The sequence below is a fragment of the Mus caroli genome, unplaced genomic scaffold, assembly GCF_978045245.1.
Source record: "Mus caroli unplaced genomic scaffold, Mus_caroli_1 scaffold_2, whole genome shotgun sequence".
Classification (NCBI taxonomy): Eukaryota; Metazoa; Chordata; class Mammalia; order Rodentia; family Muridae; genus Mus; species Mus caroli.
This window is the reverse complement of record NW_028227257.1, coordinates 27,378,922-27,404,280: the sequence shown is the minus strand read 5'-3', so window position 1 is coordinate 27,404,280 and position 25,359 is coordinate 27,378,922. Positions and strand designations below refer to the sequence as shown.

The 25,359-nt window shown below is 46.8% G+C and overlaps 1 protein-coding gene across 1 annotated transcript; it reads left to right on the top strand.

Moving 5' to 3' along the window:
- The first annotated feature begins 1,487 nt into the window (after nt 1-1,487).
- On the top strand, nt 1,488-23,759 carry Tbc1d20 (TBC1 domain family member 20). Its single transcript, XM_021153487.2, has 8 exons — nt 1,488-1,667; nt 10,179-10,364; nt 13,045-13,125; nt 17,744-17,930; nt 18,086-18,187; nt 20,204-20,345; nt 21,097-21,284; nt 21,461-23,759. Exons 1-8 carry the CDS (start codon nt 1,601-1,603, stop codon nt 21,714-21,716), a joined length of 1,209 nt encoding a protein of 402 aa, XP_021009146.1. The 5' UTR covers nt 1,488-1,600; the 3' UTR covers nt 21,717-23,759.
- Nucleotides 23,760-25,359: the final 1,600 nt, after the last annotated feature.

Genomic DNA, 25,359 nt, shown 5'->3' with positions numbered 1-25,359 from the left:
AAAAGATTTCATTAGGGCCCTGAACAGAGCTTGGTGGTAGAGCAGTTGCCTAACATGGGCAAGGCCCTGGATTCATCCTCCACACACAAAAGAAGTAAATAGCCAACCAACCTTATTTGCTTTTGGCCAGAACCTATTTTTAGCAATTTAACAAATTATCAAACACAAAAAGACATCTGATACATGGTCTATAGAAAATACTGGAATAGGTCCTGTTCAGTAAAAAAAAAAAAAAAAATGGTCCCAAAATGTTACCATGACAAAAGTGGGAGCGACTGCAGTCTTGCTTGTTGGCATTGTTGCAAAGGACAACACATATTTGCTGTGAGAATTGGTGTGTCTGTTGTGTGTATTAAGTACTCTAGGGCTCTAAGAGCTGAGTTTCCTAAAATGAGTAAAGGGAATGATTAGACAAAGGAAGCCAACGAGAAAGGAACCTGGCTTAACCCACTCCATTCAAGACGCTCACTTTGTGGAAACAAAGTGAACCTGAGTTGCTTTTAAAGAAATTTAAACTTCATCAGCTGAAATTGAGGGAGAGTTAAATTTGGGAATTTCTAAGTTTATTAAATATTAGTTTTAAAAATCGAAGTAATTTCAGAGTAATCATTTTTGCTCATAAAAATTCCCCAGGAGACTTAATTTTGGAAGTGTGTGTGTGTTTGTGTGTATGTGTAAATGTCTTTACATGAAGCCAGAGGACAACCTCGGGAATGCCCATCCACACCCTTTGGCCCAACTAGACCAGCTGGCTAGGAATCCTCTGGAAAGATCCTTTTTCTTGGAGTAAAAGTGTGACACTTGGAATCTGATCTAGAGAGAAGGTATATGAAACCCGGGGGAACCGACACTTATAGAAGGAAAAACAGAGCAAAAACAGTAGCAGTGAGCTGGAGGATTTAGAAGCTAATCAAACCACTAGACTCATGAGAGCATCCTCACTGGGGATCTGGGAGGTGAGGCAATCTTTGGGGGTGACCTATTTGAGGGACGACCCTAGGGTGTCACTGAGCTTGAATGCGTGAGTGTGCGTCGTTAGAAACACCGTAGGCGAGGAAGAACTCCAAGATCTGATCCGCTCCGTAGTATTTTGATCAAAGGTTCACTGCTTCACACAACTCGGTGAGGGAACAGTACCCCATATCTATCTCTATGAGCAGCCACTCTTCCCCAGAGCTGTCCCCGCTAAACTCCGGAAGCCAGGTATGACCGGTCCTTGGTAAGCAAAAGTCTGCGCATAACCTTGGAGTTTGGCAGTGTCCAGCCTTGTGGATTTAATATTTTATTTTCATAACTAATTCACGAATAAAAGCAAAAGCAGCGGCAAAACTACGACCCGGTACGCATGCGCGTACAAGCGGCTTCCTAGCGCCCAGCCTCCGCACCTGAGCTTTCCGCTGTCAAACCGCATGCGCGCGCCCCAGCCCCGCCCAACCCCAAAACGTAGGTCACGTGGGGGCGTGGCTGTCTGCGCGCCTGCGCGCCGCAGGCCGACAGAGTCTAACCTGCCCCGGCCGAACTGGGGTTAGGTCCGTGGTGGGAGCCGCTCCTCAGGCTCCGCCGCCAGCCGGGGCTCGGGCTGGGGCCCGGGCCCCCGGGGATGGCCCTCCGGCCCTCAAAGGGCGACGGCTCTGCCGGCCGCTGGGACCGCGGCGCAGGGAAGGCAGGTACGGAGGACGGCGGGCTGGGGCGACGAGTGAGGGCCGCGCAGCTGCCGGGAGCTGAGGGGGGCGGTGGCGGCGGCGAATGAGGAAGAGCCCGGCCTCACCCAGGCCGCCGCCAGCCACGTCCGCAGAGCCGATCGGCCGCGCTGGGCCGCTGCCCGAGCTCCGGCCTCCACTCTGCACTCGTGACCCTAAAATTCCCCTCTGCACGCGCACACAAACTCAAGGAAAGTCGCTACTGTCCAATTCCAGAAACTCGGGTCGGTGAGCTAGCTCTCCACCCTACACTTCCTCCCTGTTCATCTACTTTCTGGCCCTTTCCCAGGCCACCTATGTTAGTGTTCAGTTGTGCACAAAGCAGTGCTGTTTTCCATACTCTTTCGGTCTAACCCATTTCTGTGAAATCTTGGTTTTATTGTGCACGTGTTCTGGAGTACATTTCCCGTATGCTGTGCTAGTTGGTGAAAATTCCTGAACCAGGTGAGCTAATCCATTGCTGGTCCCCTGACAGGTGATGCGCATATTAGAACTGACCCTGTTGTCCGCCCAGGTCTTGTTTTCTGTTATTTTTCTTTTCTCATCTGATGATACTGGCCACAATTGAGGATCGGTCTGTGAGCTACTTTACTGGGCTCTTTGGTATTTTTAACACCCTTTGCTGGTGTCGGTGCCACATCTGTCTTTATGGCATAATAGCCAGTGTCCCAAGTGACATGAGTCTTGTGACCTGTTGCAATGCAGCAGTGTCTTGGTTGCAAAACCTCAGGGCCCTTCAGCTTGTGTGGATGGAAAGGAAATTCAAAGGATCTTTCTTAGTTTAGACTAGTTTTAAATATGTTGGAGAATCGGTGACCAAATTAGCAATTGTAAGAGCCCTCCATTGTGGAACTCATGGTGAATTGGTTAGTTTGCTCTGCTTTTCTCCGTTTTTCAGTAAAATACTCTGACTTGAAGGGGGCAGGAAATACTAGAAGATCGACCAAGGATTTGAGCTATATGGCCAAGGACCCCTTACAGTTACTTTCAGACAGGATCTTGATAATTTATGTGGAACTTACCATCTTCCTGCCTCGGTCTGTCTTTCTGTTAGTACTTAATTTCTTCTTGTTTGGTTATGTTTTATAGAAATGAACTAGTACTATGAAAGACAAAGGGTACTTGGATATATTTTCTTTTAACAGGAATTTTACGACGATTATAATATTTTTGTGGTTCACTGTCCATGTTTTAAATACAGACATGATGCTCAAACAGACATTTTTGTTGTTGTTGTTGTTTTTATTTTTGGTTTCTCAAGACATTGTTTCACTGTGTAGCCCTGGGTGTTCTCGAACTCTGGCCTCTTACTCAGAGATCTTCCTGCCTCTTCTGCCTCTGCTTGCATCACCACCACCTTTATTTCCTTATTCTGATGTTTCTAATTCTGGCCCTTTATTTCCTTATTCTAATGTTTTTTTTTTTTGTTGTTTTTGTTTTTGTTTTGTTTTTTTTTTGTGGTTTTTCGAGACAGGGTTTCTCTGTGTAGCTCTGGCTGTCCTGGAACTCACTTTGTAGACCAGGCTGGCCTCGAACTCAGAAATCCGCCTGCCTCTGCCTCCCGAGTGCTGGGACTAAAGGCGTGCGCCACCACGCCTGGCTTAATGTTTCTTTTGAGCTTAGGTCTAGTGGAGCCCAGGCTAACCTTGACATCTGTAGCAGAGGGTTGCTTTGTATCTTCTGCCTCCTCCCTAGTGTTAGGTACAGTGGTGCACGGCCACACCTGTTGGTGCGATTATTTTTCCTGTCTGTGTTGTTCCAGTATGTGAGCTGTGAAAGCAAGCACAGAGCTAATGGTTTTTGGAAACAGGGTCTTAATATGTAGCCTTGACTGGCTTAGAGCTCCTGATACAGACTGGCCTCGAGAGAGCTTCACTGCTTTTAGTTGTAAAGTTTTTACAGCTTTATAGTAGCCCATGCTTTTAATCCCAATACACAGGAGACAGAGGCAGGCAGATGTCTGTGAGTTAGAAACCAGCCGGGTCTACAGAGCGAGTTCAAGCTACACAGTGAGACCCTGTCTGAGAAATAAAGTAGTAAGTAGAGCTGGGGCTGAACCTCAGCAGTCAGTCACTTGCTTATGTAATGTGAGGCCTGTGGGTTATCCTCTAGTACCAGGGAGAAGAGAAACGTCTGCTTTGGTGGCCTTTATTAGAGTAAGCCTGTTAGGGCCAGGGTTTAGGTCAGGCCTGCCTCACACTGACTTGCAGGGCCCTAAGCTCCAGCCCCAGTGCCGTGAAAAAGGTATTGGAGAGCAGGAGAAAGGGTGCCATTGTCATTCTGCTCATTTGTTGGCTTAGTTATTTTTCGGGCATCTGGGGTTTATTTATAGAAATTGTCATATTTTGTGAAAGTTTTAGGATGCTCATTTTATCATGGTGATGATAGCCAAGTCCTCATCCACAGAGGAATTTGGAAGCTCTCAGCTTTGAAGTATATCATGAACCCTCTTCTATGCGAAGTGGTTAGAATTTACCTTAAAACTGATAGCAGACATGCATTTTAATCTTTCCCTGAAAACCCCAGGGATGACTGCGACTTTTCTCTTTGTAGGAGAAACAGGATGTTTGTGAAGTAGCTGTTAGTGGTGTCCTTGGTGCTCTATTGTGTCGGATGGCCATGGGCCTCTCCGTACAGTTTATGTGACTAACTCACCTAAGTTCTCTGACTTGTTTTCTCTGTGTATTACAGTGATATGCTACACATTAGGCTCTAGACAGCATGTGCAGGGGTGGCATATGTAGGAATGACTTCATCTGCCATTAAGCTTTAAGCTTGTGACTGGATCCATGTGGAGGTCAGAGGACATTGTCCATGAGTCAATCTTGTGAGATCTGGGGATGGAACTTGGGTCATCTGGCTTGTATGCAGGCACCTTTACCCACTGAGTAGTCTTACTGGCCCTGCCAACTCTACCTACTGGGAAGTAAGGTTAAGGAAGGCATGTCCCAAAGTGGCCAGACCGCACTCCTAATCCAGTTTGTGTGCCCTCTTCAAGGAAGCACCCAGAGCCATAAGGAAAGTCAGGAAATCTACAGAATTGTACAGTATTCCATAGTGAGCCAGGCACACAGCAGTGTGGGGGAAGCAATGCCACTTACTACGGGACAACTTTCTCCAGAAGAGCAGAAACTAATTTATTCTGCTACACATATACTTCCTGAGTTCTATAGAATCAAAATGGAGAGAGTTGGCCAGACTCAGTGGCCACACCTTTAATCCCCACAATCAGGAGGCAGAGGCAGGCAGAACTCTTGAATTCCAGGCCAGCCAGGACTAATGAGGCCCTGTCTTAAAAACAACAGCAAGGCACGGTGTCCCATGCCTTTGATCACAGGACTCAGGAGGCAGGGTTCAAGTCTAGCCTGGTCTACAGAGCAAGTTCCAGGACAACCAGAACTGCGTAGAGAGACCCATCTTATAAAACAAAAACAATCAAAAAACAACAAAAAGCTGAGAACATCAGGGAGAAAAAAGTCCAGAATTAGGTAACTCCTGTGTCTTTGCCCAGATCTCATGGGACTAAAGGAGATTGCAGACTGTTCACTGAATAGCTTGCTGGGGAAGCTATTGAAATTGGACACAAATGAGGTTTTTTTCATACTCTTAGTGAAGGGTCAACAGAACTTGGAAATGTCAGCTTTCCTCGGGCAGTCTTTGGGACTGTCATCTTAGTACTCTCTCCTGCAGTGTGAAGGTGGAAGAGCACTCACTGCAGAAGTTTCACATGCCCTACGTACATTTTACTCGTTGTTGGAACTAATTCAATTCCTGCTCAGTTTCCTGCTAAGCCTCCTGTGCTGTTGAAGACATGATGAAGCATACATAGTTCCTGTGGTGGGTAGGGTACTTGCGTTGTGTGCTAGGCTCCAAGTTCATCCCAGCACTGCAAGAAAAAAAAAGTTCGTACCCTTCTTGATCCTTTTGGAAGGTCTGTAGCCTTATCTTCAAAGGATGGAGCCTGCAGAGAAAGCCCACACTGCCTGCAGGAAGAACCCGGCCTGAGAGTTAGGCTCCCCTGCTTCAGTCATAACTTCTGTTCTGTGTGTGTCTGATCCTTCCTCTGTGTCCTTGGTCATGGTGTTTTGCTTACATGACAAACCTTTGCTCACATCCTTGCCTCTACCAGGAGTGCTTTGCTTTTGACACTCTTTCTTTGGCAAGGTTTTCAATGGGGTTCAGAATCAATTTCTGGAAAAGCCTTTCCTCGTTGCCTTAGAAATAGTCTTTCCGGGCTGGTGAGATGGCTCAGCGGTTAAGAGCGCCAACTGCTCTTCCTAAGGTCCTGAGTTCAAGTCCCATCAGCCAGATGGTGGCTCACAACCATCTGTAACGAGATCTGGCGCCCTCTTCTGGAGTGTCTGAAGACAGCTGCAGTGTACTTACATATAATAAATAAATAAATATTAAAAAAAAAAAGAAAAAGAAATAGTCTTTCCTTTGGGTCTTCATCATCCTTCAGGGTTCTCAATACCCTCTGTCATAATGTGTCCCTTCCTGCTCTGAGCATCTCTGGAGCTTCCAGGGAGTCATTGTTCATCTTCTCCTTAGTGCTTAGTATAGACTCAATGATGGACTACTAAGGGGATGGGAGGGAGAGAGGGCTGGCACAGCTGAGACAAGACCTTGACATCTCAGAAACATTTGGCTGGGGAGGTCCTTTACTGAGGGAAGAGCCTGAATTTTTATTTCTAGGTAAAGCAGGCATTTAATATAACATCTAACTTGAGCCAGTCTTAAGAGTAAAGAGAACAGGTTGAATTTACTCTGAGCAGTTATACTCAGAGGCTAGACACACCAGGAAGATCTCAGACACTGGTCCCCCTCTGTGTTACTAGGGACTAATCTTAACAAGAGAACAAGTTACCTAGGCCAAAAATCGCTTGTCTTTCTGCCTGACTTACAGTTGACTGTGGCTCCAAAGCTCTGTTTGTGTGTCTCATGTCATAACTACATAGATAAGTCACCAGGACTCTTAACAACTCCATTTGTGTTTCACCTTTGTTATGAGCATAGTTGTAGACTGTTCTCTCAGAATAGAATATTACTGAGGTCCTCTGTTCAGTACCTCTTCTAGAACTTCATATACCATGTGATATTGTCACTTAAGTCCAAACTTCCTTCTGGTGGTGTCTGACTTACCTTAACCCTAGTGTCTAGTGTTCTGTAGATGTGTGCATATGTAGGTTGACCTGACCTACTGTAGTCTCTCTGTACTCTTTGCCTTACTATCTGCATACATGTTTTCTTGATAGCTATGGTGTAACCTCTTGTGATGGTGCTTTTGTGTTGAAATTCTTTTTTGACAGGGTTTCTCTATATGGCTGTCCTGGAACTCACTCTGTAGACCAGGTTGGCCTCGAACTCAGAAATTTGCCTGCCTTTGCCTCCCACGTGCTGGGATTAAAGGCGTGCGCCACCACGTCCGGCTCTTGTGTTGAAATTCTTGGAGTTTTTATTTTCTCTATGATGCAGGTAACCATTTTTAAAGATTTATTTATTTTATTTATGTAAGTACACTGTAGCTGTACAGATGGTTGTGAGCCTTCATGTGGTTGTTGGGAATTGAATTTTTAGGACCTCTGCTCACTCTAGTCAACCCCGCTCGCTCCGGTCGGCCCTGTACACTTAGTCCCTGCTTTCTCTGGCTCAAAGATTTTTATTTTTTATTATACATAAGTATACTGTAGCTGACTTCAGACACACCAGAAGAGGGCGTCAGATCTCATTACAGATGGTTGTGAGCCACCATGTGGTTGCTGGGATTTGAACTCAGGACCTTCGGAAGAACAGTCAGTGCTCTTAACCACTGAGCCATCTCTCCAGTCTTAACTGTAAAATCTTAACAAGTGTTATCCGAGGCTCCTAAAAGTAGATGTTCCTCTTGAAAACCTAGAGGCTGTGTTTTATTGAAATGGGAGAGTTAGGACAGATAGCAGCCTCAGATGCTCATCTGCTTTCTAAAAAACTTACCTTTTTAATGCTAACTAGTATATCTTTTCATTTTTTGTGCACTGATGTATGTCTGTGTGACAGTGTCAGATCTTGAAGTTGCAGACAGTTGTGAGCTGCCATGTGGGTGCTGGGATTTGAACCTGGTTCCTCAGGGAGAACCACTGAGCCATCTTTCAGACCCTAAAAAACTACTTTTGAGGCAGAGACAGGCAGATTGCTATGAGTTTGAGGCCAGCTTTGTCTACATAGCAAGTTCCAGGCCAGCCTGGAGTACATTAAGATCCTGTCTTTTAAAACAAACAAACAAACAAACAAACAAAAAAGCGGGGCAATGGTGATGCACACCTTTAACCCCAGCATTTGGGAGGCAGGGCAGAGGCAGGCGGATTTCTGAGTTCAAAGCTACCCTGGAATACAGAGTGAGTTCCAGGACAGCCAGGGCTATACAGAAAAATCCTGTCTCCAAAAAACAAAACAAGAATAAAAATAAACATCTTTTTTAAAAGTTGAGCTGGAAAAAAAAAAAGAAAACAAAAAAAACCCAACAACAACAACAAAAAAAGTTGAGTTGGGCATGGTGATGCACATCTTTAATTCCAGCACTTGTGAGGTAAGCAGGCAGATTTCTTCATTTGAGGCCAGCCAGGGCTACACAAGAGAAACCATCTCAAAGCACTCCCAGCTGCCCCCCAAATAAAAAGTCATTTTTGAAGCTGGGCATGGTGGTGCACGCCTTTAATCCCAGCTCTCTGGAGGCAGAGGCAGGTGGATTTCTGAGTTCGAGTCCAGCCTGCTCTACAAAGTGAGTTCCAGGACAGCCAGGGCTACACAGAGAAACCCTGTCTCGAAAAAACCAAAACCAAAACCAAACAAAAAGTCATAGAGGCATGCTCCATTGTGCTTGGCTTCTAAAAGAATAATTTCAGTATTATAAATTGGCTGTAAATAAGACTGTGACACATGAGTGTGAGCTGCTTGGTGGCTGGGCTGTAGCTCAGTTGGAAGAGCACTAAGAAGCCTTGGGTTCAATCCACTGCACTGCATAGAATCAGCCTGGGATCACAGACCCCTAATCAAAGCATTTAGGGAGCAGAGGCAGGAGGCTCAGAAATTCATGATCTCATTGTTAGCTACAGAGAGAGCAAAAGAGTGGGACTGGAATGATTGTTCAGGAGCTAAGAGCCTTACTCTTCATGGCTGTTCACAGCCACCTAAACTAGTTCAGGGGATCTAAAACTTTTCAGACTCCACTGACCCCAGGCTTTCAATAGGTGCTCACACAGACATGCAGGCAAAAAACCAAATATACAGAAAAGAAAAATAAATCAATCTTTTAGAATATTTTTTAAAAATCTTAACATGATTAACATACTACTGTCTGATTGCCAATGATGAATGGAGCTTTAAAAAAAAAAGATTTATGTGTATGTGTGTTGCCTATGGTTTTGTTAAATGCAGTGTTGAGGGTGCCTTGAGTTAAACGTGGGGCCTCACACATAAGTACTGTGCTGCTAGGACACATTCCCCAAGCCTAGTATTGAGTTTTGAATTACATTATTTTTCCAGTATAAACAATTACATTTTTTCTGGCCTGGTGGTAGTGGCACATGCCTTGAGGCCCAGCACTTGGGAGGCAGAGGCAGCTGGATCTCTGTGAGTTCAAGGCCAGCCTGGTCTACTAAGCAAGTTCCAGCATATCCAGGCAGGGTTACACAGAGAAACCATGTCTCAAAAAATAAAAAACAAAGTTTTTTTCTTTAGTGTTAAGGGTTAAACCCTTAGAATACCTTTGGTATTCTAGGCAGGTCCTGTACCGTGACTTCACCAGCCCAAGAAGACCACTTAGATTGAGATATCTACGCTTTGTGAAATCTGAACAGGAAAAAGCCTTGACAGAAGCTGGGACTTACTGATAATTCCTAAAACTAATTCCTTGTTACTTACATGGGCTGTGGCCAAAGTGTTTTACATGTGTGCTAAATATGTGTAGGTTTTGTAAGAAGCAAGCATGAGGGCCAAAGCTGTCTTAAGAGAAAGTACCTGGGCTGGAGAGATGGCTCAGCGGTTAAGAGCACTGACTGCTCTTCCAAAGGTCCTGAGTTCAATTCCCAGCAACCACATGGTGGTTCACAACCATCCAAAATGAGATCTGGCTCCTCTTCCGGAGTGTCTGAAGACAGCTACAGTGTACTTACATATAATAATGAATAAATCTTTTTTTTTTTTTTTTTTTGGTTTTTCGAGACAGGGTTTCTCTGTATAGCCCTGGCTGTCCTGGAACTCACTTTGTAGCCCAGGCTGGCCTCGAACTCAGAAATCCGCCTGCCTCTGCCTCCCGAGTGCTGGGACTAAAGGCGTGCGCCACCACGCCCGGCTAATAATAAATAAATCTTAAAAAAAAAAAAAAAAAAAAAGAAAGTACCTTAGACCAAGTTAGGAGATGGGGACTCTAAGCAGAAAAGTACACATGCTAATAAGAGTGTGCTTCATTCTCTGCCACACACTGTTTGTTTGTTTCTCCAGACTTTAATGCCAAAAGGAAAAAGAAGGTGGCGGAGATACACCAGGCTCTGAACAGTGATCCCATCGACGTGGCTGCCCTCCGACGAATGGCTATCAGTGAGGGAGGGCTCCTGACTGATGAGATCAGGTGCCAAGTATGGCCTAAGCTCCTCAACGTGAACACCAGTGAACCACCGCCTGTGTCAAGTAAGGGAGCAGAATCCTGAGGTGGGGGCTTTGACTAGGGACTGACATCTTGTCTAGCTAGAGGAGTTTGCTTAGGGGGAAAAAAGGAATTCTCTTATGTGGTTGGGAAGATGGCTCAGAGGACCTGGGTTCAGTTCCCAGCACATTTAAGGTGGCTTACAACCATTTGTAACTCCAGTTCCAGAAGATTCAATGTCCCCTTCTGGCCTCCGATGGCACCAGAGAGAAGTGCTGAGGTTCCTTGGCGTTCCAGAATTCTTTAATTCAGTACAAGCTGTTGATTAACGACTTTGTAAGCCATGTAGTGATGGGAAACCTGGGGAAAGCACTGGGAACAAGTGCTGCAGAGCACCAGTGCCATTGCCCACCCTGCCTGCCCTGCCTCCCTGTTCATGTGGCAGTGGACTCTATGTCCAGTGTTCTGGGACTTATCAAATCTCGGTGTCTCTGCTGTGTACCACATACTAGATGTGATTAAATGATTCATGTGCTAAAAGTCTGATGATGTAGTGCACAGTGGATGCTAGGTTGCTACATGTTACACTTGTTAAGGATATTTGAGACTGGCTGGCTCAGAGCAGTGGGCTTTGTGTTGGGGGGAGTCAGGCGCTTTGCCCTGGGGAGGCATTCTTCTCTCACATTCCAAACTGCATGACAGATGCTAAGATGAAGAAAGTATATGTGGGTGAGGGTTGGGGGTGGGTATGTAAGTCTTACACAGGTTCCTCTGTGTGGGCTGTGAGGAAAATGAACTTACACAGCACTTGGCTTGGGATAAGGGAAAGACATGCTTGTATCTGTAAACTAGCACAGTTGATAAGAACATTTGCTTAACATGTACAAGGTTCAATCCTAGCACTGCACAAAACTAATTATGGTGGCACATGCCTGTAATCCCTAGTACTGGGATGGTACCATCAGGAGAATCTAGAGTCCGAGAGAGGCAGGTGGATCTCTGAGTTCAAGGACAGCCAAAAGAGGGCATCAGATGCCCTTATAGATGGTTGTGAGCCTCCATGTGGTATTGGGAATTTAACTCAGAACCCCTGGCAGAGCAGCCAATGCTCTTAGTCTCTGAGCATGGCCTTTCCTTCAGTTTCTGCTCTACTCTTTGTCCCTGCATTTCCTTTTGACAGGAGGAATTCCTCAATCGGGGGGGCATGCTTATCCACTGGATATGATCTATACAGGATCTCTCTCCCCTTTGTTGGGTATTTTGGCTCATGTCATCCCTGTTGGATCCTGGGAACCTCTTGAGTCCCTGGCATCTGGGACTTTATAGTGGCTACTCCCAGGTCCCCCTCTTCAACTGCTACTCACCTCTGTTCAAATTCCTGACCCTTTTGTACGCCCCCCCCCAACACCTGATCCCCTGTGATGTTTTAATATGTAGTTGTTAGTATTTAGCAGTTTTACTCCAGAGCCACTCCCATGTCATATCCTCAGATGCTCAAGGCCCTCCCTGTATATGAGCTTCAGTGCTTGTGTGCTGAGTGCACACTGTCACTTTCCCCATTCTAGTCGCTCCTCATGGTGTCTGAGAGGTCCACATGCACAGGAACAGGCTCATTTTACAGATGTGGGCAGGTCCTTGTGAGGACAGTGGCAGTCACAGTAGCCCCAACCTCTTGAACTTTTGCCCCTCCTCCATCCTTCCTCACATTACCCAGAACGGTCTTTTTCCTCTGTGTGCTCATCAGGCTTTTTTGAAACAGCTGTGTTTAGAATTTAGCTGTGAAATGTGTCTTTCCTGGTTGGTTTGTTTGTTTGTTTGTTTCAGTGTCAGTGGGCATCAAATCCGGGGCCTAGGCAAATGCACAACCACTAAACTGTGCTCCATCCCACCCCCCTTAGTACTTCCCATCTTTTTGGTGTTTTGTTTTTCATTCTCTTTTTAAATTTTTTTGGTGGGATGAGGTCTTGCTGGTAGCCTAGGTTGGCTTCAAACCTGAGGCTGTCCTCTCCACCAGTCGCTCAGCGTCAGGGATGGCATTACAAGTGTGAGCCAGCTACACCTGTCTGTAGCTGGGATTCTGTGTGGACGTGGTGCTTATATCAAGGTGTAATATTTAAAAGATTTATTTACTAGCCGGGCGTGGTGGCGCACGCCTTTAATCCCAGCACTCGGGAGGCAGAGGCAGGTGGATTTCTGAGTTTGAGACCAGCCTGGTCTACAGAGTGAGTTCCAGGACAGCCAGGGCTACACAGAGAAACCCTGTCTCGAAAAACCAAAAAAAAAAAAAAAAAAAAAAGATTTATTTACTTTATGTGTGTCAGCACATGTCACTGTCTTCAGATACACCAGAAGAGGCCATCAGATCCCATTACAGATGGCTGTGAGCCACCATGAGGTTGCTGGGATTTGAACTCAGGACCTCTGGAAGAGCAGTCAGTGCTCTGACCTGCTGAGCCGTCTCTCCTGTCCCCAGGTGTTATATTTTAAGTCATGTTCCCTTGAGGGAAAGGCTGTTCTTTGTGTCCTTTATGTTTCAACTATCATTCCAAGATGTAGTTCCTGTTGTTCTTTGTTTGCTTTGTGGTGTTGGGTCTAAATTATGGGCATCGAGTGCGCTAGGTTAGCTCTCTACAACTGAACATACTGGAAACCCAAGAAAAGTTTGCTCCTTAGCTGGCTTCCCAGACTCTTTGTAGTAACCCCATGTTCCTCTTCTTCTGATAGGGAAGGACCTTCGAGACATGAGCAAGGACTACCAGCAAGTGCTGCTAGACGTCAGGCGATCTCTTCGGCGCTTCCCCCCTGGTGAGCACCTCTCCTAACTGCCACATCTGGAGTCCCTTCACACTTACCTCCCTATGTTGGTGCTTGCCAAGGTTGGGGGGGGGGGGTGTCCCAGCAACCAGAGACACATGCAGATCCCTGCTCTCAGGAAGGAAAGGGGGTGCCCTCACTGTTGACTCCTTGTGGCCCAGAGGTGCCAAGTAAAAGAGGCTCTTGCATCCTCATCTGCCCTTGTGTCCTGGAGGAACTTGTAGGGATTGGGAGGGCCAGGGATTGGCTTTGGAGAGTGGGTTGGTTTGGAATTGCTCTCTAATGGGAACTATTAATGTCTTCATTGGTGAGTGTTGCCTTACCTGTGTGGTTACAGGGTCCCTTTTCCTGCATGCTTACAGAGTATGTTCCTGAAATTGTCCTTGCTTCCAGGACAAGGAAAATGACTATGCTTTCTGGTTTTATAATGGAGGGAACTGGGCAGCAAATCTCATCTATATATATATATATATAATCTAGCTTTCAAACCGTTTTTTCTAGCTTTTTTGTGGCTTCCATCCTGCTTAGTATAAAGTTGATTGATCCCTTGAGTTCAGTCCCTGGAATCCAATAAAAGTCAGTTATACTGGCTCACATCTGCATTCCTGCAGTTAGATAAGAGAGAGGGGCAGATACCAGAGAGATACCTGGAAACTCACAGACCAGCCAGCCTGGAGTGGCAGAGATTGTAGTAGAAACTGCTCCTCTACAAGGTGTAAGGAAAAAAGAGAGAGGGGGGGGGGGGAGGGAGGCAGGGAGAGGGGGAGAGAGAGAGAGAGAGAGAGAGAGAGAGAGAGAGAGAGGAACTCAGAGAGATAGACAGAGACAGAGAGATACTATTTTTTTATTTTATGTTTTATATTAAAGATTGTTTTGCTTACGTTCCAAATGTTGTTCCACTTCCCTGACTACACTCTAAGAGTTCTCCATACCATCACCTCTCTCCATTTTGCCTCAGAGAGGGTGCTCACTCCCATACCTAATCACCCCTCTCCGTGCATCCTCTTTTCTTGAGGTATCAAGTCACTACAGGATTAGCCTCATCCTCTTCCACTGAGGCTAGACAAGGCAGTCGTCTGCTACTTATGTGCCAGGAGCATCAGACCAGCCCATGAACGTTCTTTGGTTCGTGGCTTAGTTTCCAGGAGCTCCCAGGTGTCTGGGTTAGTTGACACCGTTGGTCTTCCTATGGGGTTGCCATCCCCTTCAGCTCCTTCAGTCCTTCCCCTAACTCTTCAAGAGGTCCCTGACCTCAGTCCAATGGTTAGCTGTAAGTATCTGAATCTCTCTCTCTCTAACAGCTACTGGTATAGCCTCTCAAAGTTCAACCACACTAGGCTCTTATCTGCAAGCACAACACAGCATCAGTAATAGTGTCAGGGTTTGCTGCCCGCCCATGGGAAGGATCCCATGTTGGGCTGGTCATTGGATGGCATTTCCTTCCGTCTCTGCTCCATTTTTGTCTCTGCAAAACAGGAACAATTCTGACTCAACAATTTTGAAGATGTGTTGGTGACCCCATCCTTCTACTGGGGGTCTCCATCTATCTACTGGGGGTGATCTTATCATGTTCCATCTCCTCAGTGTTGGGCATTTTGGGGTAGGCTCACTCCCTACTGAGTCCTGGGAGCCTCTCACATCCCAGGCCCCTAAACTTTCTAGAAGTTCCCTCCAATCCCCACCTTTTGCAGCTGCACCTTCACCTGCACTCATAGCAAATCAGCATACCTACCCACTCCAGGTCCCAGATCCTGCCTGTCTCCCAGGAGGTCTGCCTTAACCACGCACCCAGAGACCAGCAGATGTGAAATCTATCTTCCTCTGCCTGAGCTAGATTGTCCTGGTTAGCACCTTCACTTGCATCCATGGCAGATCTGTAAGCATGTCATCCCTCACCCCACAACATCTTGACTTTTGACGAGATAAGGGAGCCTCTAACTCTCTTGCCACACCCAGCTGAAGCAAGCTCTGGTTGGGACCTGTGTTACAGGCCTTCTGTCCTACTTGGATCTTTGTTTTCTGGGAAGGTTCCCACAGGCTGGTAGCCAGTCAGTCTTCTGGACCAGATACAACATATCCCATGACCCATTCCCCTTCCCACCCTGCTGTCCAGTTGAGGTGGTTGATATAGGCCACCTTGTGTTTCTCTGCATCCTTTACTACTCTTGTTCCTTAAACTCAGAGATCTGCCTGCCTCGGCCTCCCGAGAACTGGAATTAAAGAGGCCGGAGCGGGAAATGAAGGCCATCCTTAATGCCTTTATGTCACCAGTCCATATGGTCTTCCTGCACACGGATCTGCCTTGGCATTTTAAACCCTTTCTATTCATGTCCTCTGGATTAGCCTGACCAATCATAAACCAGAAATTCAAACAGGAAGTAGCTCTGGCTCTCACTACTTCATGGATTCACATAGTACTTGGTTCACTTTGTTGATGCTTTGGTTTGTTCTCTCTCTAGCGCACATCATAGAGTGGTGGATGAATATGAGCAAGGAGCAACTGTTGCTTTTGCCTTGAACCTTTATTCAGTTCAGTGTATGCCCTGACCTTGCTATTTCCTCTCACAATACCTGCTTTTTTTTTTTTTTTTCTTCGAGACAGGGTTTCTCTGTAGCCCTGGCTGTCCTGGAACTCACTTTGTAGACCAGGCTGGCCTCGAACTCAGAAATCCACCTGCCTCTGCCTCCCGAGTGCTGGGATTAAAGGCGTGCGCCACCACGCTCGGCTTACAATACCTGCTTTTAACTGACAACTAAGCTAAGCATGAGAATGCTGTGCTTGGTGACATTGTTGTAAAATATTTCATGAGATCAAGGCTTGACCTTGTGCCCAGTCATTTTCATTTACAATTCAGACTTGGAACTCAGAGGGTAGCATCTCACAGACACCAGACAGTTCAGCCTGCGAGCTCACAGACCTGCTGTTTATCATCCTGTGAGCATCTTTGTGAGCAGGCCACCTACCCTCTTGTCAGTTTCCCACAGGGTCATGGGTGGCAGTCAGTGTGCAGCTCCTGTGTGTCAATTTGTTTATTTCTCATGCGTCCTTTTCAGACTGGCTTAGCCAGGACTGCTGAGTGGTAAAGACCACATGCTTCTCAGTGGTCATTCTCTCTGTTTCATAGACTAGCAAGAGTCGGCATTTCCTGGGTCAATTTTTAGTAGAAAAATTGGAACAGATTATGACAGCCTTCCAACCACTAGCAGCTTTGGTTTCTTTTCTTTTTTCTTTTTTTTTTTAAGATTTATTTATTTATTTATTATATGTAAGTACACTGTAGCTGTCTTCAGACACTCCAGAAGAGGGAGTCAGATCTCATTACGGGTGGTTGTTAGCCACCATGTGGTTGCTAGGATTTGGACTTTGGACCTTCAGAAAAGCAGTCAGGTGCTCTTACCCACTGAGCCATCTCACCAGCCTACAGCTTTGGTTTCTTTAGTGCTATGTTTTTTAATTCCCTTAATAGAGCCTCGAGGTTTAGATTCACTTTCAGGTCTAGGGTACCTTGTAGATGGCCTTCTCCTCTTTGAGCTCTGGCTTTAGGCAGAACAGGTTCATAATTCTTCACCAAAACATGCACTGAAAAGCACTGTTTTTACTACTGTGACTTACTGCCCTGAACTCCAGAGGGGTCTCAATTGGGTGCCCCTGCTTACAGCTGCAGCTAGAAATTGAGACCACTTAGAATATGGGCTATAAGCCGGGCGTGGTGGCGCACGCCTTTAATCCCAGCACTTGGGAGGCAGAGGCAGGCGGATTTCTGAGTTCAAGGCCAGCCTGGTCTACAAAGTGAGTGCCAGGACAGCCAGGGCTATACAGAGAAACCCTGTCTCAAAAAACCAAAAAAAAAAAAAAAAAAAAAGAATATGGGCTATAGTTTAGAGAAGAATACAACATGTTAATTTTTATATAATTTCATTCCATGAAGAAGGGCCAAAAATCTCTTGATACTTTTCTGCTGATCTTGCAGATTCACACTTTGCCATAATAACTGCCTGTTTCTTTTGATACATGTACACATAATTTTGTTTCTGAACAAAATTAAGGGTAATTTTAAGGGTAAACAGCCATCATAGCACCCTTTTTTTTTTTTTCAGAATATCTAACTCATAGAAAAGTTCATCTTTCACCATTTAACTATTTTTATCAGAAATAATTTGCAAATTATTTTTATCAGAAAAACACAGAATCTTGGATTTGCTGTTCGAGCCTCTTTTGAGCCTCCTTTAATGTCAACAGTTCCCCTGTGTGCATAGCAGGCCAGTTAACTCTGTCACTCTCTGCTTCTGTTGCTTTTGTCTGGTGTTTGCTCATGAAGTTTAGGGTCACATCTGTGATGCTGTGACAGGCAGGACTGTGCTCACTGAAGTGCAGAGCTCGTGGAGCCCTATGCTGTTCTTTCCTTGTCATTGGCCACGCTAACTGTAAGGTGACTTTCCCAGAGGCCCTACTGTGTAGTTTTTCCTGGGCTGGGTGTCATGAGCAATGTGTAGATTTTGCAAGGCAATGTTCGTAATTCATTGTCTGTCACTGCACACTTTTCTCTGGGAAGCACTGCTGGCCTGTTCTGTCATTAGGACCCTGAGCCAATGCACGTCCTCTCCGCAGGCATGCCGGATGAGCAGAGAGAAGGGCTCCAGGAAGAGCTAATCGACATCATCCTCCTTGTCTTGGATCGCAACCCTCAGCTCCACTACTACCAGGGCTACCATGACATCGTGGTCACATTTCTGCTGGTGGTGGGGGAGAGGCTGGCAACATCCCTGGTAGAAAAATTGTCTACCCACCACCTCAGGTACCTTGTGCATCTGGTATCATGCCAGGATGGAGGTCACTCCTCAGCCTCCTAGGACAGACAGATGTCTGAATAGTTTGAGCCCACACCATTGACCAGCCCTAAGCTCAGTGTTGGACCTGACCACTTGCACTGACTGAATTGTCTTCCTGCAGGGATTTCATGGATCCCACAATGGACAACACCAAGCACATCCTAAATTATCTGATGCCCATCATTGACCAAGTGAGCCCAGAGCTCCATGACTTCATGCAGAGGTGAGTCTACACTAGTGTACACAAGACCCACGGCAACCCTGCTCCTTGCTCTTCTGGGTTTCTGTTTCTTCACAAACCTAGCATGTAGGGATACAGCTCAGGGCTTTAAGAGCTTGCATTTGGTGGGTATGTCATAAATTCTCAACACGAGTAAAGGCAAAGCTACCTGTGATGCCACCTGCCTGTAGTGAAGCACTTGGAAGGTACAAACAGAAGGGTTCAAGGCCAGGGACTAAAGAGATGGCTCAGTAGTTATAGGCCCTTACTGCACTTGAAGAGTAGCAGAGTGCAGTTATGACAGCCTGTAACTCCAGCTCTAGGGGATTCAACACCTTCCTACACCTTCTTCTAGTTTCCCTAGGCACCTATACACCTATACACCATGCACACAGAGTAGCACACATACGCAGAAAAGTAAAATTTTCTTTTCCCATAAGTTTTTATTTTTTGAGAAGGGGTCTTGCTCTGTAGTCTCAGCCAGATAGGAACTCATATAGAGATCCTCTGCTTTCTCAATGCTACCACACCCAGTGGTAAAAATAACTCTAGACCAACCTTGGTTCTATAATGACTTTGAAGCCAATCTTAGACTCGTGGGGGTCGGGGGAGCAACAAGCTGGGCAGTGGTGTGTATGACAGTGGCAGAACAGGCAGATCTCTTGAGTTGGAGGCCAGCCTGGTCTAGATACTGAGTTCTAAGCCATTCAAGGCTGCATAGTGAAACCCTGTTTCAAAAACAGTAGCAACAAAGAAGTTTTTTTAAAGTAAAAACAAAACAAACAGAAGGGATAGAAAAATGGCTTAGAAGTTAAGAGTACTTACTGCCCTGGCAGAAGACCTGGGTACAGTTCACAGCACCCATATCAGGTGACTTGAAACTGTTCTTTATTTATTTGTTTGTTTTTTTTCGAGACAGGGTTTCTCTGTGTGTAGCACTGGCTATCCTGGAACTCACTCTGTAGACCAAGCTGGCCTCGAACTCAGAAATCCACCTGCCTCTGCCTCCTGAGTGCTGGGATAAAAGGCGTGCGCCACCACACCCGGCCCTCACAACTGTTCTTAACTGTAGTTCTAAAGTGTCCAACACCCTCTGGCCTGTGCAGGTGTCTGTGTGGTATACATAAACTCAGCACAGCCACACGTACATATATAAAGATAATAAATAAATCCTTTTTTTAAAGATATACTTTCACATGTATGTATGCTTTGCCTCTGTGCCTGGTGCTCAAGGAGGAGACCACAGTGCTCCTCTCTGAGAGTGGCTGCTCCTTGTTCTCAGAGGGAGGTTGGTTGTGCATGAGAAAAGTACCCAGGAAGGTGAGGCAGCGCTCTACCAGGGAGCTCCTTCCCCCATCCTCAGAGGGCTTTATTTTTTTGGTTTGGTTTTGGGTTTGGGTTTGTTGTTTTTTGTTTTTGTTTTTGTTTTTTTTTGGTTTTCCGAGACAGGGTTTCTCTGTGTAGCCCTGGCTGTCCTGGAACTCACTTTGTAGACCAGGCTTTTAGGGGGTTTTTTTATGTTTTTTTTTGTTTTGTTTTGTTTTTTCGAGACAGGGTTTCTCAGTAGCCCTGGCTGTCCTGGAACTCACTCTGTAGACCAGGCTGGCCTCGAACTCAGAAATCCGCCTGCCTCTGCCTCCCAAGTGCTGGGATTAAAGGCGTGCGCCACCACGCCCGGTTGGTTTTTAGTTTTTGAGACAGGGTTTCTCTGTGCAGCCCTGGCTGTCCTGGAACTCACTCTGTAGGCCAGGGTGGCCTTGAGTGCAAAGATCTATTTGCCTCTGCCTGCCACTCTTCCCCCCCCTCAGGGAATACAGGAGTGTGTCGTCACCACCTGGCTTCGTGGTACATTTTTGAGACTCTGTTTTTAAAGAAGATTCTGAGTTCCTAAGTGGTGTAATTTCCCAAGGAAGTAGTGTCCTTCCAGATACTTCTTCACTGTCAGCTCGTGACCAAGGCTCAGTGAAAGGGAAGGGGTGAGCTGACGGATACCTAACTTCTGATTTTCTTTGTTCCTAGTGCTGAGGTGGGGACCATCTTTGCCCTCAGCTGGCTTATCACCTGGTTTGGGCACGTCCTGATGGACTTCAGGCACGTTGTGAGGTTATACGACTTCTTCCTGGCCTGCCACCCACTCATGCCCATTTACTTTGCAGCTGTGGTAGGTACACACTGGGAGGCAGTGACTAGGTGCACTGTGAACCCATCCAGCTTGATCAGTGATCTTGAAGGGGATGGTAGAGCCTAGGCTGGTGGCCCATTCCCTAGTCTGAAAAGTGTTAGGAAATGTTAAGCAACTGTCCTCACTTAAGAGACTTGAGACCCTTCAAAGCACCAGAGTGCCATGTAACTGTCAGTGACTACTGTTACCTCCTGGAACTCTAGCTAGTAGACATCACTAAGGGCACAGCCGGTGGGTCAATGTGCCTGCTAGAGGCAGGCCTGGTGAAAGGCTTAAAAGAGTGGCTCTTGGAAGAGTGTGGGGTTCATGCCCAAAAGGGCTGAGTGGAGAGTGGCCCTTTAGCAGCTGTAAACATTAGCTCTGCTGTCAGGAGGATGTCAAAGGGATGGCTCTGTCAGGCTTTTCTGAGGCTGCTCAGTCTCCTGAGACCCATTTCTTCTTTCTAAAAGAATGTCAGTTTATTTCAAGACTTGTCAGAGGACTTAATGAAAATTGAGTAGCCTTTCACATTATAGATGGAGTGGGACACAGCATTTGCCAAACCTGTCTGTATCTAAGACGTGTGTGTGTGTATGTATAGAGAGAGACAGGTGTGTCCAGTGTGTGTGTGTGTGTGTGTGTGTGGAGAGAGACAGAGAGAGAGAGAAAGAGAGAGAGAGTGTGTGTGTGAGTGAGTAGGGGAGAGACAAGTGTCCAGTCTGGTGCCTGATTCAAAGCCTGCCTTCCCTAGATCGTGCTGTACCGGGAGCAGGAAGTCCTGGACTGTGACTGTGACATGGCCTCTGTCCACCACCTGTTGTCCCAGATCCCTCAGGACCTGCCCTATGAGACGCTCATCAGCAGAGCAGGAGACCTCTTTGTTCAGTTTCCCCCTTCTGAACTTGCAAGGGAGGCAGCTGCTCAGCAGGAGGCTGAGAGGTGAGGTGGGCGAGCTGTGGCCGCTGCAGTGGGGAAATCAGACCATCCCTGGAGGGTCTACTTGTCTAGAGGGTTCTTCTCTGCAGGCCATATAGATCTCTACCAGAGAGCATGCTGAGCAATGGCCTGCTCAGTGTCTTCTGCCCCTCTGTGCTACCTTCTGCTTCTTTCCACAGAACCGCAGCCTCTACTTTCAAAGACTTTGAGCTGGCATCAACTCAGCAGAGGCCAGATATGGTGCTGCGGCAGCGGTTTCGGGGACTTCTGAGGCCTGAGGCGCGAACAAAAGATGTCCTGACCAAACCAAGGACCAACCGCTTTGTGAAACTGGCAGTGATGGGGCTGACGGTGGCCCTCGGAGCAGCAGCACTAGCAGTGGTGAAGAGCGCCCTAGAGTGGGCCCCTAAGTTCCAGCTGCAGCTGTTCCCCTAAACTCAGCTCAGGCAGCTACTTCCTCACCCAGGGCACCAAGCTCTCCCCATTTCCAGAAGGAGGGTGAAGTTGCTGTGATTAAAGGGTTTCTGTCAGGGGTGTTCTGTCTGCCACCCTTGGCAGCTTGTCTTTTGGCTTTGATGGCTGGTGGCAGAGGTGCCTGACACTGGCTTTCGGACCTGAGTGCTCTCTGCACCTCTCCTGTTGAAAAGTGGCTCTGGAGCACCTGGCTACCCAAGTCACTGCCTAAAACGTTGGACCCAGAGATGCCCCTCTTATAGCACCATGTGTCTTGAGTATCTTTAGACAAGCAGGCAGGATGGTCCAGTCTTGGAATGAAAGTGAGGGGAGAAAACTCTATCTAGCCTGGGAGCCAGCTGGACCCTCTTAAAAGCGGCCATATTAGCTGGTCAGAATCAGAGATAGACTGGAGCTGGGTTCTAATTAAATTTTTATGATCCCAGCCTAGAGCTCACATGCAGAGGAACGTTAATCACAGGTGTTGCCTGTGTCTCCCTGTTCTTTCTCCTCTACAAGCCACATAACAAAACCTACAGAGACATTTTTAATACTGTTTTTATGATTGTATACTACACCTAACATAGCAAGTACTCTTCACTTTAAAAAAAATTACTCATGTGTGTGTGCAGTGCCCACGGAGGCCACAACGGGCTTCAGGTTTCCTGCAGCCTGATGTGCGTGTGTACAGTGCCCACAGAGGCCACAGGCGGGCGCTGGGGTATGAATGCCAGGCCTCTGGTGAAGCAGCAGTAAGTGCTCTTAACTGCTGAGCCATTTCTCCAGCCTCTTTCATAGTTCCTTCATGAGAGAAGCTGTCAGAGCATTGAGTTTCTACTGGACTAACAGTTATTCCTTTTTTGGAGGGGAATAGAACCCAGGGCCTTGCACATGGAAGCAAAAGTGTTCTACCACTGCGCTGCCCTAGCTTTGTTTTTTTTTTGTTTTTTTTCCATTTTTAGTTTTGAGACAGGGTCTACCTAAATTATCCAGGCTGGCCTTGAACTTTTGATCCTCCTGCCATGGCTCCCAATTATCCTGGATGACAGGATTGCACATGAGATACTCTCCCTGCTCAGTTTAGCCAAAGTTGTTTGTGAACACTCCCAGACCCCACAGTGCCACTTCCTGACTCGCTTTCCTTATTTTCCTCTTCTTACCCACCTTGGCCTGTCTTCCGCTGCTGGTCTCAGGCTGGGAATGTCCTTGGGAACTTGCCAGCATGTAGACAGGGTTTGGCAGGAACCGCACACCACCAGCCTCACTGTACCTGGACTCCTCGAGGAGAGGTGTACAGGATCCATGGGATCACTTGGTCTTCCTAGGATGGCTTTGTTAAAAGTGAAGCCAGCTGTGTTTTATAGCACCTGGCTTGAAAACAAAAGTGCCTTTTGCTGCTTTAGGGTGTGTAGTGGGAAGCTCGTTTCCTTCTTTCCTGGGCACTCTTCTCCAGTCCTGCCATGTCCACACCCCACACGTCCCCTGCCCATCCCCTTGTCTCCTGTGCCCATTGTATGCAGTGGGACACTCTGCATGCTGGGCAGCCACGAAGCCAGAGTCTATAGGAGGTGTCCTGGCTGAGTTACATAAAGCACTTTAAGTCAAGCCGGAGTGGTAGGTAAGTCCTCTGCACAGGAGCCTTGCCTTGGGTGAGTGATTCACTGGGATTCATTCAGGACAAAGGAGAAGTTTCCAGGATCCAGAGTGATGAGGTGACAGATATTATTGGTCTACCCCGGGGGCTTATCATCTATGCCTCTAGCCTGCTTGAAGACTGTAGGAAGCTTGCTGGCTGAGGGAAGGGCATGAGCTCAGGGTCCAAGCCACTGTTCTGCATCCAAGCAAGCAGGTGGCACTGGCTTGTGAGGAGCTGAAGAGCGGTCTGTGCCCCTAACAGGACTCCCCTGCCACTGAGAAGAAAGCATTGTCAATTTACCTTCAGGTATTTACTTACTCTGTAAAAAATATGTGTAGATGTTTTGTACAGAGCCCTGTATGAAATAAACACCCTTATGTGATTCCTAATCACTTGTCTTTGTGTCACCACTGCTTGCCTGGATATGGACCTGGTGAGTCTCAGATACTCGGCCTGCGGTCTGTTGGCTGGTCAGCCTTGGCTGGCAGGACAGTGATCCTTTCCAGCTACGTTTCACACACAGGTGTAATCAATTTAGGGCAAAAGTCCTGGTTCTAGCAGCCAACGAGGACTAAGCTAGCTACTTCCCTAGTTTGATTCCCAACTTAAGACATAAGTAGTGAGAAGCAGTTTAGTCAGCAGCACATGGAACAAAGGTTCAGAGACCTGAACTTATCTTTGGGGTTCAAGGTTTTGTTTAGGACATGTTTATGACAAGGGCCTATCTGCCTTCAGCCTTTCAAGGAAAGAGCTAGATTAGGTGGGCAGACACATGATTAACATGCCCAAGCAGAGGCAAACCGGAGACTGACCCAAAAATCAAGGCTCGGACTTCAGGTTTTAATCCCTTTGTGGGCACAGTAAGGATTTTTAGCAAAGGCATTTTTCTGTTTTCCAATTATGTGTTAAGTGTCTGCAGGTGTCCTTAGAGGTCAGAAGATGGGAGTTCAGGTGTGAGAAACTGAACTTGGGTCCTCTTGTAAGAGAATTATATTCTCAGACACTGAGTTGTCTCTTTAGCAGCAAAGATGTTTTTCTAAGTACCAGTCATACGGGAAGTGTGGGCCATTGTATTGTACCTGCTGTGGACACCATCACAACTAGGTGACAGGTACAGGACGTGTCTAGAGTGCTCTGGCTTATTTTGCTTTGCAGGCTTTTAACTCATAAGGCTAGCACTTGGATTTGAGCCTGTTTTGAAAGGTACCCCAGCCCATCATGACTAGTTTCTGTCTACTGAGAAACACCTGAGAGCTGCCTCGGCTTCTAGCCTAGCTGGTTCTCAACCTGTCTGTCACGACCTCTTGGGCAAACCCGTCTCCAAAAACACTGACATTATGGTTCATAACAGCAAAGTTACGGTTATTAAGTAGGAATGAAAATAATTTTATGGATGGGGTCACCACAACATGAACTGTATTAGAGGGTCTCCCCATTAGGAAGGTTGAGAACCACTGGTCTAGTCTCTAAACAGTTCTACTACTGGCAGTAAGAGTGTGCAATAGCAGCCGGGCGTGGTGGCACACGCCTTTAATCCCAGCACTTGGGAGGCAGAGGCAGGCGGATTTCTGAGTTCGAGGCCAGCCTGGTCTACAAAGTGAGTGCCAGGACAGCCAGGGCTACACAGAGAAACCCTGTCTCGAAAAACCAAAAAAAAGAGTGTGCAGTAGCTGGGCCCCTACTTTTCTGCCTTTGCCTGCAGAGAAACCAGCCAGCTGCTTCTGGGTGGGCATTTGTTGATCCTTGCTCTGTCCACAATAGGATACCAGCCTTTGATGTCCTTTAACATGGCAACTGTGAACCTCAAAGGGCCAGGGCCCGACCTCCAGTTGCAGAGGGTTAAAGAGAAGTCTTGAGTGGCAAAAGTTCTAAGCAGCTGAGGACATAAGGACCAAACACAAAGGACAAGTGGGGTTTTGTTACCTGGGTAATAAAGGAAGGATATGTGTATAGCAAGTCTTGGTCAGGCCAAGCTTGGTGCATGTCTCT

What these genes read in the sequence shown, in the direction of transcription:
- Tbc1d20 (XM_021153487.2), top strand. Translation starts at nt 1,601, where the DNA reads ATGGCCCTCCGGCCCTCAAAGGGCGACGGCTCTGCCGGCCGCTGGGAC. An exon ending in TGAACCACCGCCTGTGTCAA is followed by an intron (nt 10,365 to 13,044) that starts GTAAGGGAGCAG and finishes TTCTTCTGATAG; the next exon opens with GGAAGGACCTTCGAGACATG. An exon ending in GCTCAGCAGGAGGCTGAGAG is followed by an intron (nt 21,285 to 21,460) that starts GTGAGGTGGGCG and finishes TTCTTTCCACAG; the next exon opens with AACCGCAGCCTCTACTTTCA.